Source organism: Saimiri boliviensis, chromosome 8 (assembly GCF_048565385.1).
Source record: "Saimiri boliviensis isolate mSaiBol1 chromosome 8, mSaiBol1.pri, whole genome shotgun sequence".
NCBI lineage: Eukaryota > Metazoa > Chordata > Mammalia > Primates > Cebidae > Saimiri > Saimiri boliviensis.
In genome coordinates, this window is record NC_133456.1 from 22,584,315 (window position 1) to 22,602,734 (window position 18,420).

Consider the following 18,420-nt stretch of genomic DNA (forward strand, 5'->3'; position numbering starts at 1 on the left):
GGAAAAGATGAAAAGGAGGGCCTTCTTAGAGAACAGGGCTGGAGTAAGGGCCTTTGCAAATCCCCAACTAAAGGTCAGGGCCCTGCAGAGAACAGCGGGGCAGCCCTTTCTCGGCCCTGCCACCTTGCCTCTGACACCCCCCTTCTCTGGCAAGAGGTGGGCTTGCAGCTCCTGGGAGGAGAAAGGAACATTTCCCTGGGCCCTGTCCCTAGCCCTTCCGGAGACCAGCCTGAGTCCTCTTTAAGAAAATGGCCTCCTTTGGTACTCCAAAGCCTAAGCTTCCCAGATTTGAGTCAAGCAGCAGGTGACAACCCGTGGGCAGCATCAGTGGGTGACTGCAGAGGACCAAGGCAGCATCCCTGCAGAGGGAGGGGCCCAGCAAGGGAGGAGGAGAGCCCAGCTGGCCGGATACCATGAGGTGGAGGGGCCTGGACCTGCCCCTGCCTCTAGACCCCTGCCAGCTGCCCTGTGTGTGGCCAGAATGCCTGCGGTGGGATGCAGCAGGGCCTTGTAGAGATCAGACAGCCCTCTGGTTAAATGGATAAAGCACTTCCCTGAGCCTCAGCATCTTCATGTGTAAAGGGGCCTAGCCGCTCCTACTATAGACTAAGAGGATCAGATGACAAAGAGTGTCAAGATCTTAGCAGTGACAGCACTCCATCAATGATAGTCGTTATTTTACCTTGCTCTGGTCCGGGTAGGCCCGACGCTGTTCTCAAGGGCAGGAATAGGCCCAGGCCTGCAGGTGGGTCCCGGCCACAAAATTGGCTGTGACTGCCTTCCAGCCCCCAGATGACCCAGGAAGTGGCTGGCAATCTAGGAAGGAGATTTTGGTCCATGCTTAGGTAAGTTATAGCTAATAAAGGATAAAGAGAGGTCTCCTAGGTCAAGGAGAGACCGCCACTATTTAGGGTTATGGAAAATTCTGAGGCCAGATGGAGGCTCGATGGAAGAGTGTGGTGAACGATTAGTGATGTCTGTGAGGCTCGGGGTTGTGAGGTGGTGTGGGAGGGGGTTAGATTTCACCGCCTTTGTCCTCAGGGCTGGGTTAAGCTCTGGAGTGGGGAGTGGGAGCCAGGGACCCCAAAAGGATTCAGCAGTGACTTAGGGAGCCTCTCTCATGACTACCCTGAGAGCTCTCTGTTGTCAGCCATGAGAGAACCGAGGATGAGAAGGGAAAGTCACTTGCCCAGGTCACCCGGCCAGATTCTGAGGCTAGGTCCGACTGCCCCAAGCCCACTGTGTTCCCTGGAGCCAGCACGGAGTCAGGGCCCGCCCCAGGTGAAAGACGTTTTTCTTTCAGTGCTCTGCTTTGAGACTTAGAAATGGGCCCACCCCTGCGGCCCCTGACCCACTCCCTAAAGCCCCAGTGGCCTGGATTTCCACTCTCCTCACAAAATGCCTCTCTCTCCTCCACTAGGAAAACGCCAAAGAAAATCAAGAAAATGCAGTTTAAGGAGTTTGAGGAATTTACCAGGTCTGTGGCAATCAGCTCACTCCATAAGGAAGGAAGGTGGGAGGAGGGGCAGCTTCGCCCGAGGCACCTGGGACTCAGTGCTCCTGGCACAACAGCTGGGGCTGGGGCCCTGGCCGGAGAGGCAGCGACAACACCGGGAGGGCCAGGGGGCATTGCTCTGGGGCTTTCCATGTGTTCACTCACCCCAATCCTCCCAACAGTGTCCCTCCTATGAAGGGACACTGAGCACATTCATTTCACACAGGGGGAAACTGAGGCGCAGAAAGGGTCCATGTCCTGCTCAGAGTCACACATCAATGAAGTGGTGGAGTGGGGATCTGAACCCAGCTAGGGTGACTCCAGGGACTGTACTCCAAACACCGCATTAAAATGCCTCCGGATGACATACGGCATACGCTTAAGACTCTGGATTCTAGAGGCGTTGGACAGGGAGTGACGCCTGCACTGGCCGCTTGCTCGGTGTGTGTCAGCCTCTCCAGGCCTCTGGGTCCTCACAGGTGAGGTCGACAGGATAGCAGAGCCGACCCTATGGAACTGTGGGGAGGAGTGAGGCGCTGAAGTGCTTGACACAGTGCTAAATTTCCACTTGGTCCCAGTTAGTGGGCTCTGGGAGAAGCCTCAGCCCTGGCCTGACTGCCATGACGAGCATCCCTGTGTCTTCTTGTTTTCCAGGAAGCTGAAGGCGAAGAGGGCCAGTGGTCTGCAGCAAACGCACCCCAACTCCTTCTGGCCGGGTCACCTTCTGGATAAGCTGCAGCTCTACTTGCCCACTGTGGCCACAGACCGCAGCCTGGCGCTCTTCAGCTGTGTTCAACACCAGCCCCATGTCTACCCAGCCACCTACCACCCCGACCACTGGTGGCCCCTTCGGAACAAGAACTACATGACCCGCGCCTATTTTGATGCCGCCAAGGTGTACTACATCAACTAGAATGGGCCGGATGTTGCTGGACCTGGCCTTCCTGGGCCAGGGGCCAGTGCAGACAGCGGCCCAGAGCCCAGACACAGGAGGAGTGTCAAACAGTCAGACGAAAGAAATCCTTTCAGTGGGATGCCACAGGCCAGTTCCCTCTGGATTCAGTGTCCAGTGTCTCAGACGGTAGATGTGTCCAAGGAAGGACGTGCAGTTTTTGACTATTTCCCTCCCCTGAACTTTCCCCTTTCTAAATAAAGCAGGTTGGAGTTTTTCTCACGTCACCTGCAACCCAGCTGATGTGATTTCTTGCTTAGGAGTTGTAGCGGGGCTGGGGGGTGGGGGGGTGAGCTTGTCCGGGGAATACAGCAGGCACATTCCCTGGGCTGTTCCAGGGATGACTGCAGGCCACCTCCAGCCTCTTGTCCGGAGACCCCAGTAACCACAGGGAAACAGTGTGGGTACCCCTGTGGCCTCCGCTGAGAAGTGAGGAGGCCACAGTGCAGTGATACAGTCTCAGCTCACTGCAACCTCCGCCTCCCGGGTTCAAGCAATTCTCCTGCCCCAGCCTCCCAAGTAGCTTGGACTACAGGCTCACCCCACTACACCTGCTTAATTTTTTTATTTTTAGTAGAGATGGGGTTTCACCATGTTGGTGGTCTCGAACGCCTGATCTCAAGTGATCAGCCCGCCTCAGCCTCCCAAAGTGCTGGGATTACAGGTGTGAGCCACCACGCCTGGCCTTCTCGGTGAGTGTTAATCTGCGTTCCTGCAGGCTTCGTCTGGCCCCATGGTCAGGAGGCCTTTCCTACCACTGCACGGTAGGTAGTATTGTGATAACCTGCTTTTTGCCAGCTAAAATTAACTCTCTCAGACTAAAAGCTGTTCAGGCTTCATGTTAGCTTCTTAAGCCAGACAGACTCCATCTTAGCTTCTTCATTTTAGCTATTTTCCCACCATTAAGTATGTAACTAGAGTAGGTAGCTGGGGCAGGCTGACACCGGGCACCTCCAGGAATGCATCTGTTAATAAGAGGCCAAATTAAGTGGTACCAGCAGAGCCCGGGAATGCAGGTGCTGTGGAGCCCCCAGAACCCTCATGATCTATAAGTGGGGCATTGTTTTATTTCTCCCACCTGGCAGTTTTATTTCTCATGTCCTAGTTTATCTTTTAACTTTTTGCTTACTCTGCTTCTGTGAAAAATTTACTTCAACTAGGTTCCCCCTCCCCTTTAAAACTAAAGTATAAAAGACCACCTAACTTTTTCTTAGGGGCCGAGAGAATTTTGGGCGTTAGCCACCTCTTGGTCACCGGCATAATAAAGGACTCACAATTCAATCTCAGAGTGTGGCGCATTCCTTAACTTGCTTGGGTACAACATTTTGGAGGCCCCAGTGAGATACTGTATTTTTTGTCGCCACCGGGTGTAACCGGGCTCATTCTGGCCTTCCCCAGATGAACCTGTAGAGGCGCCCCCTGAGATTTTTCAGGGACCTGTAGCCCACTGCTGTCTGGAGGGAAACGAATTGACCACCGGAGTGCTCGCCAAATTCGGTTCCTGCATCCTCTGTCTCTGGTCCCAGGAAGGTAAGTTAAAAATCTGACTCTGTCTCTGGGAGGGAATCGGCCCTGACGAGTGCCTTCCCTCATAACTTTGTCAGCACTCCAGAATGCTGGAGGACAGAGTCCTGGTTTCTGTTAGCTCTGCCAGCACTCCAGTGTGCTGGAAGGCAAAGTCTCGGTGTCTCTTAGTGTCTCTGGTTTCTCTCTCTCTTTCTTGTTCAATTTAGAGTGGGCTCTATCTTAAAACGAGTATAAAAAGTGCAGTAAACTCTGTGTAAGTGGTGAGTGCATGTGTGAGTGAATGGGGAGTTCAAGGGCGTGCCCTTGAAATTCCAGTTTGTAGCTCCACAGCAAAAGCTGCAGAGCTCAGAGCTCGAGAGGGCTGTTACCTGCGTTTCCGTGGCTATCTCATAAGGCTAATGGCAGTGAGCTCAGCTCGGTCCTAATCAGGGATTTATAACAATCTGCTGATGCTAAGAGGAGCCCAACATCTCCGTCAGGGGAGCGGCCAGGGGGGCATGTGACTAATCCCAACACCGGACTCTCTGTTTGTGTGTCCCAGTGGCTGTTGTTCTGTTTGTAGTCTGCTGAAGTCTGTGTGCCTTGCCGCAGCTATTGGCCAAGGTGGCTAGGGGAAAACTTCTTTAAGGTGCTTAGTACAGATTCCTATCTAAGGAGGTAAAATGCCTCATTTGCTGGTTGGGCTGGCCATCCCAGTCCTGCCTTTTCTGTCAAACACAGATCAGGTGTTGTTACGGGGAAAGTTGTAAAAACATTCGCTAGTCTGTAAATTGTGGCACGACAAAGATTGTTGGCATCTGAATTGTCACACCCCACACCCCAACGACTGGGTACATCTTTTTTCTCAAAACACTGGTGGATTCAAAATAGCCATCCTGCAAACCTCCTTGCCCACCTTTTCTGTCACCCCACAACTTTCCCAATGCCCTTAAACAGGGCACTGTATAAAAAACCTATACCCATAATGCTCTACTTTTCCTAAACACCTACTACCTTCCCACGTGGGTGCTCTCTCATCTTTTAAAAAATTCACATGGCCCTTTTCCTCCTCACCCCCATCCTTCACCCCAAATGTGTCATTCTGTCCAGTCTCTTTAAGAACACCGAAGCAGGGCTCATGCCTGTAATCCTAGCACTTTGGGAGGCTGAGGTGGGTGGATCACCTGAGGTCAGGAGTTCAAGACCAGCCTGGCCATCATGGTGAAACCCCATCTTATAAAAAAATAAATAAATAAAATTAAAACAAAACAAACAAACAAAAAAAACACCGAAGCAGCAGTGCCCAGCCACAGTGGCACACCAGCCGAATTTAAAAGTGCAGTTTTTTCCTGCGGGAGCCCGGGCGGCAAAGCGAGCAAGCACTGCCCCCAGGACCTTTCACTCCTTGCAGGCTGGGAACTTCCCAGCCCCAGGCAAGCCAGAAAAAACAGCGGGGAGGGGCAAGGTACAGCTGAGCCTGCAGGGAACCAGGGAGCACAGTGGCCTGGTGCTTGTTTCTGGCAAACCTCTCCAGCGTTCCCCAGTCCCAGGCAGCAGCATAAGAAGCCTCCCTGGGTCATTAGGCTTCTCCCCATAACTCAAAGCTTAAGAAAACCCTATGTGGCAAAAAGCAGTGGCTATAACATTATTCCTACTTCTTCTGGTTATAATCTTCCTGTTTTTCCAATTCTCCATGCCCGCAGGCTGTAAATACTTTTGTCCATGCTGGGTCTGACATCTCTGCTTAAAAATCCTGTTAACTATTGCTTTCAAAGATGGGAAACTCTTCCTCTCAGCCCCAGTCGCTGAGCCCCCAACAGTATGTTAAAAAAAAAAAAAAATTCTCTTTAGGCTTCTCAGAGGACTACAGAGTCCACCTTTAAAAAGGCAAACTTCAGACTCTCTGTAAAGTGGAACGGCCAAAATTTAAAACCGGTGGCCCTCAGAAGGGTCATTAAACCTCACAACAGTTCAAGCTGTATGGCAGGTCGTTACCAGAAAGCCTGGACATCCTAATCAGTTCCCTTATATTAATCAGTGGTTTAGTTTGGTTCAGAACCCTCCCTTGTGGCTCCAATCTTGCACTGTTCATAACCCCACCTCTAAGGTTCTTCTAAATAAAATCACCTCCTGGCCCCAACCTATTGCTGGATCGGCCCCTTCTGCTCCCCATGTTGCCTTCCTCTGAGGAAGAGGAAAGCTATCTGCACCCATTACCCCCACCTTATAACCCCCCGTTCCCCAAGGATCCCCCACAATTTCTTCAACACCACCTCCTGCAGACCCTCGCCACCTCTACCCCCTAAGCCCTTGTCTCTGGCAGTTTCTCCACCCATTGCCTTACAGCTATGGCCGGTCAGAGAAAGCTACCCGACTCCTCCCCTTAAGGGAGGCACCATCCCCATCAGGCAGTGAGCGTTCTGCTGCTCCATTTTTAGTCTATATTCCATTTTCCACCTCTAACCTGTACAATTGGAGGGCTCAAAATCCTCTGTTTTCTGAGAAGCCCCAGGTCCTAACTACACTAAAGGAGTCTGTGCTCCAGACTCATAGAGTGGGTAACCCCCCATATAGGTAGCGAGGAAGGAGAACTAAGCAGAATCCTGGCACAATTAAGGCCTGAAGAATATCTCAGTTTACAGTGTCACTACTCAGTTACTTCCTTTTATATAATCCTTTATATAATCATATATTAGTTTATAGAATTAGGGCTTGGAGAATATCTCAGTTTTCAGTGTTACTACTCAGTTATTTCCGTATATATATGTATATATGACTACATCTTAGTTTATAATTGGAGGAATATCTAGAGTAGATACAGTATAGAGCGTGAATTAAAGAATAAGCAGCTTATAATTGGAGGAATGCCTAGAGCAGACACAGTACAGAGCACGATTTAAGGGAAAAACAGTTACAACAGAAGAATCCAGGGCCCAGGCGGCAGCGTTCAGTATCGTAAAGATACCTGTTGTATGGCAGGTTTGGGGCAAGAGCCACTCTCCTGATAAAGGAGTTGTAGGACCTTGCTCCATTTCTTGTGGAAGGCTGCCCTCGGAGCGGCAATCGCCCCTTGGTGACTGTGAACTTTATCAGCTCTTGTTACTGTGCTGCTGGAAAAGCATTCCCCTATAGAACTCATTGGAAACTGCAGGCAGGTGGCGTAGACCCTGACAGCTCTGTCACTGCTATGTGACTTAAAGCATCCTCCTATAAATCTTCTTAGCTTGTCCATAGATAGAGGTATTGCACACTGCACCCTCTTCACTGCACACAACCCGCCTCTCAGCCTAGGTGACCTAATAGGGGTGGACCCCTTGTTTTATTGCTCACAACCCTATCATCACTATCCTTAAAGATGACTTCACTCACTGCCCTGCCCCCTTACCTATACACAATAAATACTCACACTTCTGGACATTCAGGGCCTCACCTGACTCCGCTCATAGGTGGCGTGGCCCCTGCAGTCCAGCAGCGTTTTCCTTGTACTTCTGTGTCCTGTCTCTCTATTTCTCGGATCCTGCGCCTCAGCACAGCATAAGGCACATCCCACGACCCTGTGGGTCATTGGCCCTACATCATAGGCCCACCTAGATAATTGCCAGCAACTCCTTCTTACCCTTTTCACCTCTAAAGAGAGGGACTGAATTAGAAGGAAAGCCAAAAACCATTTCCTTAGCTCAGAAGGAAAGCCTAAGGAGGAAGCCCAAGACCTCCTTAAGGCGGCTTTTCATTCTACCTGACCTGAGTGGGACCCCAACACCTCACGGGGAAGGAGGGCTTTGGAAGATTTCCACCAGTATCTCCTTGTGGGCATTAAAGGAGCCTCCAGGAAACCTATGAACTTGTCTAAGACCACTGAAGTTCTTCAGAGGGCCAATGAGTCACTGGGACCGTTCTTAAAATGCCTCCAGGAGGCCTATCAAATTTACACCCCGTTTAATCCGGCGGCTCCTGAAAATAGCCATGCTATAAATTTGGCATTTGTGGCCCAGGCAGCTCCTGACATTTGGAGAAAGTCACAAAAATTGGAGGGTTTTGCTGGAATAAACATTACTCCGCTTTTAAAAGCACCCCAGAAGATTTTTGATAATCGAGAAGCTAAAAAACAAAAGCAGGCAGCTCAAGCCGCTGACAGGGCAGCCGATGGGGCGGGGGAAGACAGGCAAAAATTATAGAGGCTGCCCTCCAGAGAACCAGAAGGGAAAAGCCTCCATCACAGAGCACCAGCCGGAGGACCCGGACCCCTGCCAGAAAAGCCAGAAAGCTTGGTATCAGGTCTCAGCCAAAAAGGCCCGCTTTCTTTCCAGGGCCTACGGCTTGGGATATAAACTAAACCAAGGGAAAAAAGCACTCACCAGTGCTCAAAAGGAGGCCATCTTACAAATCCCCACCCCCGCTACCAAAACACAGGTACATACATTCTTGGGGGCTGTGAATACCTGGGTTCGCAGGAATTGCCAAGCCTCTGTACACCTCTACAGGAGAAAATGGCCCTTTAGTTTGGACTAACACGGAAGAGCAGGCCTTCCAAAACTTAAGGCACTAACTGAGGCCCCTGCTTTAGCCTTTCCAAGCATCTCAAAACCATTTCACTTGTTTGTCCATGACAATCAGGAAGTGGCTAAAGGGGTGCTCACTCAAACCTGGGGGCCACGGCGACGCCCAGTGGCATATTTGTCTAAAAGGCTGGACCCTGTGGCCTCTGGGTGGCCAGGTTGTCTGCGAGCAGTTGCGGCAGCGGCAAGCCTAGTTCATGAGGCTGAGAAGCTCACTCTGGGCCAGAAGTTAACGTTACCGCATCACGTGCTGCAGAGACTCTGCTACGAGGCGCTCCAGGCAGGTGGATGTGTAATGCCCGCATCCTGCAGTATCTGTTTGCTGTTAGATCAGCCTCGCTTAACTTTCTCCCTGACAAGGTGTTTCAATCCAGCTACTCTGCTCCCCGATCCAGACTTCACCACCCCTATCCAAAACTGCCAGGAATTACTAGAAACTACAGAGACAGGTAAACCTAATCTCCAGAACGCTCTGGAAAAGGCAGATGCCACTGTGTTTACAGACAGTAGCAGTTACCTTAAGCGGGGGGTGGGCACGGAAAGCTGGTGCGGCCATCACCACAGAGACCAACGTGCTATGGGCCCAGGCACTGCCAGCTGGTACCTCTGCGCAGAAGGCTGAGTTAATTGCCCTTACTCAAGCCTCCAGTGGGGTAAGGACAAACGTGTCAACATCTACACTGATAGCAGATATGCTTTTGCTACTGTACATGTTCACGGGGCCATCTATGAAGAGCAGGGGCTACTCACCTCAGCGGGAAAAACTTAAAAACAAGGAGGAAGAGGTTTGAGCGCTGCTCAAGGCTGCCTGGCGCCCCCTACAGGTGGCTGTGACTCATTGCATAGGACCCCCGAAGGAAATCCTGCCGCTGCCAAAAGGCAGACTGTGCCCCCGTGAGGCTGCGGTTCTCCGCGTTACACTCCACTAACTCTGCTTCCAGCCATCTCTTTTCCACAGCCTGATCTACCCGACCACCCAGCGTACTCTTCTAAAGAAGAAAAGCAGGCATCGAATCTGCAAGCCAGTACAAATCGGGATGCATGGTGAATCCTTCCCAACACCAGAGTCTCCCTGCCCGGGGCCCTCAGAGAGGCCTTCATCAGCCACCTCCCCTCTTCCACCCACTTGGTAGAAACAAAGTCGGCCCAACTTTTAAGAGGCCGTTTTAAAATCCCACCCCTCCAGGACTTACCTAGCCAAGTGGCCTCCCGACGCACGGCTTGTGCGCAGGTGAAAGCCAGACAAGGCCTGAAGCCTGGGTTGGGCCATCTTCTCCGAGGAAAGAGCCCAGGAAAGAGGTGGGAAGCTGAGTTTACCAAAGTGAAGGCACCCCGGGGAGGGGATAAGTACCTCCTGGTGTTGGCAAACACCTTTTCCGATAGACGGAGGCTTTTGCCACTAAGCACGACACTGCCACTACAGTAGTAAAGTTCTTACTCAACAAAAGTATCCCTCTTTATGGGTTGCCTGTTGCTACAGGGTCTGATAATGGGCCGGCCTTCACCTCGTCCATAGCTCAGTCAGTCAGCAAGGCATTAAATTTTCAGTGAAAACTCCATTGTGCCTACCAACCCCAGATCTCTGCACAGGTAAAACGCATAAATTGTACCTTAAAAAATACTCTTACCAAATTAATCCTGGAGGCTGGTGAAAACTGGACAAGGCTCCTTCCTTTAGCCCTTCTTAGGGTCAGGTGCACTCCTTGCAAGGCGGAATTCTCTCCTTTTAAAATCACGTATGGGAGGGCCCCACCTGCTTTGCCTTAATTAAGGGATACCCAATTAGCAAAAATATCCCAAGCCAACTTGTTACAGTACTTGCAGTCGCTCCAACAGGTTCAAGATATTACCCAGCCGCTTGTCCGGGAAGCACACCCTAATCCAGCTCTTAATCTGGCAGAATCCTGCCACCCGTTCCATCCAGGTAACCTGGTATATGTCAAAAAGTTCCAGAGGAAGGTCTCATTCCTGCTTGAAAAGGACCTCATACTGTCATCCTTACTGCACCCACAGCCCTGAAGGTGGACGGTATTCCTGCTTGGATTCATCACTCGCACATCAAAAAGGCCAACAGGACACAGCAAGAAACATGGGTCCCCAAGCCCTGGTCAGGCCCCTTAAGACTGCGCCTAACTCAGGTGCAGCCATCAGACTGGTTCTTTTTGTCTACTTTTCTTGCCTGTTCCCGGTCGTTCAGCCCTCTGCCCCCTCCTACTCCTTTCTCCTTACTTCTTTTGCAACAGGCAAAGTGTTTGCCAACATCACCTGGAAAGAAAGTACCTCCAATAAAGTTTCTTTTTCAATCAGTTTATGTGTTGTGTTCCCAAAGCCCAGCTGTTCCCTCTAGGACCAGCGAAGTTTGCCCCCGTGGGCAGGAGCGGGACTCGTTAACCTTGCTGCAGGGTTCGGGCACACTGGAAGTGAAAGTGGATGCGGCAGCTCAAGGGGTGCAGAAAAGGGTCTCCAGTGAGTAAATTTCACCTCTGTCCTGAAGACCACCCTGATGCTGCCTGCCGGGATAGTTACAAGTTTTCCTGCCCTTTTTGGTCATGTGTAACCTTGGCTACTTACCCGGAGGTCGGTGGTGGGGGGGGCAACTCGGTCCCCAACCCTTTCCATAGCCCAGACCTCTCATTCTAGACCATGTACCGTGGGAGCCTGTAATCCCATTACTGTAGCTGTCCGTAACCCTAACTCAGTTCAACGGTACTACTGTATAACATGGGGACTGCAACTCTCTATCAAAGGGTTTAATCTTAAAACTCTGTTTACCATTCAAAAGAGGATCCTAATCCCCCGGAGCCCACCCCCAAACCCACTGGTCCCTTAACTAATTTAGAAAACCCTATGTTCCGCCCACACCCAGATAAGGTCAGCCCCATTGGCCCAACTGTCCTATGGCCAGTCCAGACTCCCCGACTCCGGCTGCCACCCCAACACCTCCAGCCCAGCTTAATGTCCATCTTAGGGGGAGTGCATCACCTCCTTAATTTACTCAGCCTAAATTGGCCCAAGACTGTTGGTTATGCCTGAAGGCCAAAACTCCGTATTATGTTGGACTGGGAGTTAAGGTCAAGTTAAATACTGGCCCTCTTCCGTGTCATGCTCATCCTTGCTTCCTTACATTAGGGAATGTTTCAGGAACCGCCTCCTGCCTAGTCAGTGAGGGATAGAACCTATCCGTTTCCCCTTTTCAGGCCACCTGTAATCGGTCTCTGCTTACTTCCCTAACTACTTCAGTCTCCTACCAGGCACCAAATGACACTCGGCTAGCTTGCACCCCAGGCCTCACCCGCATTGACGGGACTAAACCCGAACCTCTCCTGTGTGCGCTAGTTCACGTGCTGCCCCGGGTTTATGTGTACAGGATCAGAGCGACAGCTTCTCATTGCCCCTCCTAAATTTGTGCCCCAGGGTCTGCCAGGGTGCCCCACTCCTAGTGCCCCTTTTGGCTGGCCTCAGTGTGGCTAAGTCAGCAGCAATCGGCACAGCAGCGTTGCTCTGAGGAGAAGCTGGACTAGGGTCCCTAACCCAGCAAGTAGATGCAGATTTCAGAGCTCTCCCATCAGCCATAAATACACGGCATGCCCAGGTAGACTCCTTAGCTGAAGTTGTTCTTCGAAACCGCCGTGGCCTGGACCTAGTGTTTCTCTCCCAACGGGGTTTATATGCAGCTTTAGGGGAAAGCTGTTGTTTTTGTGCTAACCAGTCTGAAGTCATAAAGAATACTCTTCAAAATGTTCAAGAAAATTTAAATAAATGCCAACGGGAACGAAAAATAACACCCCGTGGTACCAAAGCCTGTTTAACTGGAACGCTTGGCTAACACTTTAATAACTGGATTAGCAGGACCTCTTTTTCCCCTCCTGTTGGGGTTAACTTTTGGGCCCTGTCTATTAAATTGGTTTGTTAATTTTGTAAAATGGCACACAGCTTCTGTCAAACTTATGTATCTTGAAACCCAATATAATCCCCTCGCTGTAACTAAGAAATCAATAATTTAAATCCCCAAAAACACAAGTGGGGAATGTGATAACCTGCTTTTTGCTAGCTAAAACTAACTCCTTCTCAGGTTGAGAGCCGTCCAGGCTTTATGTTAGCTTCTTAAGACGGACAGACTCCATCTTAGCTTCTTCATTTTAGTTATTTTTCCACCATTAAGTATGTAACTGTAGTACATAGCTGGGACAGGCTGACACCGGGCACCTCCAGGAATGCATCTGTTAATAAGAGGCTGAGTTAAGTGGTACCAGCAGAGCCTGGGAATGCAGGTGCTGTGGAGCCCCAGAGCCCCCATTATCTGTAAGTTGTACGTCTTTCATGACAGCTTTACCCCTCACACCTGGCACTGTTTTATTTCTCACGTACTAGTTTATCTTTTAACTTTTTCCTTACTCTGCTTCTGTGAAAAATTTACTTCAGCTAGGGTCCCCCTCCCCTTTAAAACTAAGGTACAAAAGACCACCTAATTTTTCTTAGGGGCTGAGAGAATTTTGGGCATTAGCCACCTCTCGGTCGCTGGCATAATAAAGGACTCCTAACTCAATCTGAGTGTGGTGCATTCCTGAACTCACGCGGGCACAACAGCATCTGTGGGTACTGTCGGCTGGCTGGCGCCGGTACAGGAACACGGTGAAGCAGGCAGCCGGGGCAGTGGTTGGAATTTGCATCTGTTGACAGAGTCATACTGTGTAAAGTATTTGGAGAGATTTATTTCGAGTCCAATATGGGTGACTATGGTGACGCAGCCCTCAGGAGGTCCCGAGAACGTGTGCCCCAAGGTGGTTGGCGTGCAGCCTGGTTTTGTACATTTTAGGGAGGTGTGTGTGTCAGGGGCCTGGTCCAGGCCATAGGTAGATTTGACAATCGGTTAAGTTTGTCTAGAGACCTGGGATCAACAGAAAGGAATGCCTGGCTTCAGATAAGGGGTTGTGGAGAGCAAGGTTCTTATTTACGCCGATGAAGCCTCCAGGTATAGCAGGCTTCAAAGAGACCAGATTGTAGCTGTTTCTTATCAGACCTGAAAAGGTGCCATACTCTCAGTGGAGTCTCTCCTGGATCAGGGAAAAGACCTGGAAAGGGAGGGGGATTCACTGCAGAATGTGGATTGACCCCACAAGAGACAGCTTTACAGGGCTATGTGAAAATGTCAAGGAATGTATTTTTGGGTGAAGTACTTCTGTTTCAGGGCCTGCTGTCTGTCCTGTAATGCTACACGAGAGTCAGGTCGGAATTCGGTGTCTTCTGGCTATAAAGTCTGTTTAGTCAATCTTGAAATGTCTTGTAATGCTAATGCTCGTCAGCTGTGCCTGAATTCCACAGGGAGAAGGGCATAACGAGCCAAGTTCGACCCCCGCATTCCCATTATGGCCTGGGCCCAGACTCCCTGAGGAGCCACCCTCTGCTCTACTGAGGTCCCTGGGTGCACCCTTCTGCCAGCCCGTCCTTCCTCTGAAGGCCTTGTGGGCGGTTTCTGAGCTGCAGCCTTGAAGCTCCTCAGCTGACGAGCCTTTGTGCTGACTGCTCCTATGGGGCAAGACGGAGACACCTGCAGCAGGGGTGTTACTCCAGGAAGGCACCCCGTGATTTGGGGGTGTTTCCCCTGAAATGTAAACGATGGACCTGGAATCCCCCAGAGAAGCCAATTCTTACAACAAGCAACGCTGGGCCTTCTCCAGTGGAGTGGGTTTTCCTTACAGTGGGCAGGCGGTGCCGGGGCTGGGAAGGAGCTGAGTACAGTGAGGTTTAGAAAATAACAGGGACAGCTGGATGTGGTAGCTCACGCCTGAAATCCCAGCACTTTGGGAGGTTGAGGCAGGTAGATTAAGAGGGCATGAGTTCACGACCAGCCTGGCCAACAAGGTGAAGCCCTGTCTCTACTAAAAATACAAAAATTAGCTTGGTGTGGTGGTGTGCACCTGTAGTCCCAGCTGCTTGGAGGCTAAGGCAGAAGAATTGCTTGAATCCAGGAAGTGACAGAGCGAGACTCCATCTCAAAGAAAAAAAAAAGAATAAGGACAATTATGTCTCTCATGAATCTTTTTTTTTTTTTTTTTTTTGAGACAGAGTCTCGCTCTGTCACCCAAGCTGGGGTGCAGTGGCACAACCTCAGCTCACTGTGATCTTCACCTCCCGAGTAGCTACCAGCCATTTCCTGGTAGCTCAGGCCCTTCATGCCCCTGCTCAGCTTAAACCTCCAGCAGTTTAAAAGCAATTCAGTGCTTTGAAAACAAAAGGCAATTAAGAGCAATACGCAAGAGACTGGATTCAGTAACAACACAGTCTGTTTCGGGACCACAGAAGAGGCACAGAATCTGAAACATTTTATTTTGAGGGTTTGCATGGGCTCCTGTAGTGCTGCAAACAGGTTTCTTTTAATTGCAGGCGACACCTAAGGAAACAGAATTGACATTGTCATCATCACTACTTCTTTTTTTTTTTTTTTTTTTTTTTTGAGACAGAGTTTCGCTCTGTCACCAGGCGCCAGGCTGGAGTGCAGTGGCACCATCTCTGCTCACTGCAACCTCTGCCTCCCAGGTTCAAGCAATTCTCCTGCCTCAGCCTCCTGAGTAGCTGGGATTATAGGCACACCCCACCATGCCCAACTAATTTTTGTATTTCTTAGTAGAGACTGGGTTTCACCATGTTGGTCAGGATGGGCTCAATCTCTTAACCTCGTGATCCACCTGCCTCAGCCTCCCAAAGTGCTGGGATTACAGGCGTGAGCCACCACACCTGGCCTATCACCACTTCTTATCAGTTGTCAAAGATGACTGTGGGCTTCGTTCTGTATGGACCCACTGACTGCTTCTCACCTAAGCCCCAGAACCACCTATCAGGCCAGGAGAACCGGACGTGAGCCATGGGCAGAAAGTCTGCCTGATGCACAGCCAGGTCTGAGTCGTTCTAAGATGCTCTAATCTATGCTGCTTGAGAAGTCTCCTAATAAATTTCTCTTGAGAAATTGCCCACCATTGCCTCTGTCCCTGGCTCCACCTTTTCTCATCAGTAACCTCATCACCTCACCAAATGGAGCCATTCAGAGGGCAGACAAGAGTCAGACCGCTCCTCCCAATGAAGGCCTTGCTTTCACTCTAAAATGGACCATGATGGGTAGATGAGTGAGTCAGGGGAGGATCCTGGCACAGCTCGTAATCCTCTCGGGGATGGATTTCTCTGCAGGGAACAGGGAGCTACTGAGCTGGAGAGGAGGAGTCGAGCCACAGAAGGGGCAGCATCAGCTGCTTCTGCCAGCCTCAGGCTGGCCACCTTTCTCACTGGCCTGGCTAATTCTTCACACCCGCCAACACCAGAGAGAGAAGTAGTGGGTTGTGGGAGGTAGAGGCAGAGAAGGGAGGTAAAAAAACCCGGCCCTGAAATGGCTCTTGCAGTCTGGATCTGGAAAGCACAGATGGTGCTTTCTGCCAAAATACCACTCAGCAGGTTTGAAATGTCACACAGGTGCGTCTCCACATCAGCCATGTGTCTGAGCCTGTGGCGCTGGTCAGAGGCAGCTCAGCCCAATGGCAGGCACTGAAGCTGTCACGTTCACACTCATCCCCGGTGCCTGTCACCTCGCTGGCACAAAGCTGGTGATCAATAACAATTTTCTCAATGACTGAAGGAAGGAACACGTGGAAAGGCCCTCGATGATTCTCTGGCTCAGGGAATTCGAGGTTAAGTTGCCTGACTGCCAGCCCAGTGTTCCTTCCATCATGGGGGCAGCCTCTCTCCACGTAAACACCAAAGGGTCCCTGTACCCACCCGCGTGTCCCAGGGCTCAGGTGGGGCCCCAGCCCATGAGGCCTGCTTTCCTCTCACCTCATCCCAGCGCTGGGTCTCCACGTGCAGCTGCACCAGGGACTTGAGGTCACCCATCTTCAGGTAGGTCTCGGCAGCATAGCCGGGGCTGTCCAGCTTCTTGAGGTAGGTGGCGCACAGCAGCAGGGGCTCGCGCTCAGCCTTGTCCAGCTTGCGGGCGATGTCCATCAACCTGGAGAGGGAAGGGGCAGGAAGGAGAGGGACCCCTGTGAATAAGCCGGACGGAAGGAAGTGGCTGGGGGGCTCTGGGTCTTGTCAAGGGCAGGCCGTATCTCCATTCATTCTGCAGTCCCCAGGGTTGAGACCGTGCCATGGCCCCTGGGAGCTGCTCAGTGGGTAGTTATTAAGGGAGTGAATACACACTCCAAAAACATCACCAGCAACCAGGAGGAGTGGCCTCTACAGGATACTGTCAGCTACCTCATGTGTCTTTCTCGGAAGTCACTGAGCTATTTAGCCGGACGTAGAAACAAATATCTCCTAATCCCTAACCAAGTACCCAAGATGGTGCCATGAGCTTTCCCAGGTGTGAAATCAGAATCTTCACCACCCTAAGAAGTAGGCATGATTACTTCCATTTCTTTCCATCTTACAGATGAGAAGACTAAAGTCTGGGGGGGAAGTGAAGCACCCAGCCCATGACTAAGCAGCCAGGAAGTGGCCCAGTGCTCTTTCTACCACTGGTACAGGAATTCTTACAGCAAAGTGGAAGCCAAGGCGTGAGAATTCCTTAATGAGTGCCCTCTAAAGGAAGAGGGATGTGTGGGGTCTGCTTTGAACTCTAAATACAGGCAATCTCTGTGTCTCCCAAAGAACCCAGTCGCTCTCACATGTGCGTTAAATATTTAGAGAAGCACGATTTGTTCCATTGTCAGTCAAAGACAAGAGGTGACATGTGATGACATTTTGCCAAATGCTTCTTGGGGCAGGGACCAAAACCTACGTGTCAACCCATCCATGGTCGCCACAGATCTCGATGGCCTTGACGTGCTCTCCAGCTGAGATGTACATCTCCACGGCGGCTTTGGGCTCCTTGATATTCCTGGCCCAGTCAGCCTGTTTGGTGATTAGCATCTTTGTTTCTTTGGGGTCTCCAGATCCAAGGAAATCCTGAGGAAGCACAACAAACAAAATCGCTCTGGATCAGGACTTCCCGTGCCAGCATTACATCAGGCTCTTCTAGCAGCAAGGGCGGGCTCCATGTGGCTGAAGCAGGCAACCAGGAGGCAGGTGGGGCCGTCCCTGAGAGGCTGAGTAGGGGGTGTCCCAGGTCTCGGGAAGAGCCATCTTGGGCTGCCCTGCAGGTATTCTGGGGGATCCTGGGACAGCGTCAAGAACCCTGGCCCCCAGTGCTTCATTTGTTCTGCAGCTAAACAATACTTTCTGGACTGTTTGGGGCACTGCACATGAAGTCTTCACGGTGAGGGGTTCACGGTCAGTCTCTCTCTCTCTCACATAGAGTCTGGCAGATACATGACTATTCCTAAACAGCAACGAGAAAACCTGGTGCACAACTCCAAATATCGAGACCTATCATCTGTATTCAGATCATATGGGTGACACCACAGGCTTCAGAGTGGGGCTGAGCATGGGTTCCCCTAAACGTACATAAATAAAATGACATACAGACTTTGCAGGCCCTCCGTGCCCTCCCTGAATCACCAGCACACTAGGAATGCCATTCACAGCTGTTTCCTGAAACATTCTGTGCCCTGAACTAGGGAATCATCACACTGTCTTTGCCCTAGATACTTGCCTGAAACAGATAACAAGCAAACCTCTCTCTGGGTAATTGCTTCTCACCTGAATGGTAAGGGATCCTGTCCTGAGGTCAGGTCTGCAGGGGTGAGGGCCTGATCTGATAATCAGGGAGGGCAGGAGGCCATGGGGGGATTGAGGCGGGGAAGAGGCTCAGGAGAGGACCTGAGAAGGAAGAGAGGGCTGGGGTCCTGGAGGCTCAGGGGTCAGGCCCAGAGCCTGTACTCCTTCGGCCACAGCAGGGGCCCTCTGACGCGGTATGCCCAGCTTCTCTGGGCTGGTCCTAGAAAGTGTAAGAAACCACCTCAGATCATCACCTCTCTTCAGGGTAG

General features: G+C 51.1%; 2 protein-coding genes across 2 annotated transcripts in view; one reads left to right on the top strand and one right to left on the bottom strand.

Annotated features, from left to right (window-relative positions):
* The window catches only part of EFCAB12 (EF-hand calcium binding domain 12), a 30,098-nt gene extending 26,531 nt beyond the window's left edge, over window positions 1–3,567 (top strand). The window contains exons 8-9 of the mRNA XM_003926154.3: window positions 1,421–1,477; window positions 2,150–3,567. Of these exons, the coding sequence (XP_003926203.2) occupies window positions 1,421–1,477; window positions 2,150–2,408 (316 nt within the window). The 3' untranslated portion in view covers window positions 2,409–3,567. The remainder of the gene's footprint in view (window positions 1–1,420; window positions 1,478–2,149) is intronic.
* Window positions 3,568–12,984: 9,417 nt separating this feature from the next.
* Window positions 12,985–18,420, bottom strand: part of LOC141585488 (intraflagellar transport protein 122 homolog) — a 31,942-nt gene continuing 26,506 nt past the window's right edge. Inside the window, exons 6-10 of the mRNA XM_074405310.1 lie at window positions 17,274–17,440; window positions 16,331–16,502; window positions 14,654–14,900; window positions 13,938–14,035; window positions 12,985–13,179 (exon numbers count right to left, since the gene is read on the bottom strand). Coding sequence (XP_074261411.1) covers window positions 12,985–13,179; window positions 13,938–14,035; window positions 14,654–14,900; window positions 16,331–16,502; window positions 17,274–17,440 — 879 coding nt within the window. The remainder of the gene's footprint in view (window positions 13,180–13,937; window positions 14,036–14,653; window positions 14,901–16,330; window positions 16,503–17,273; window positions 17,441–18,420) is intronic.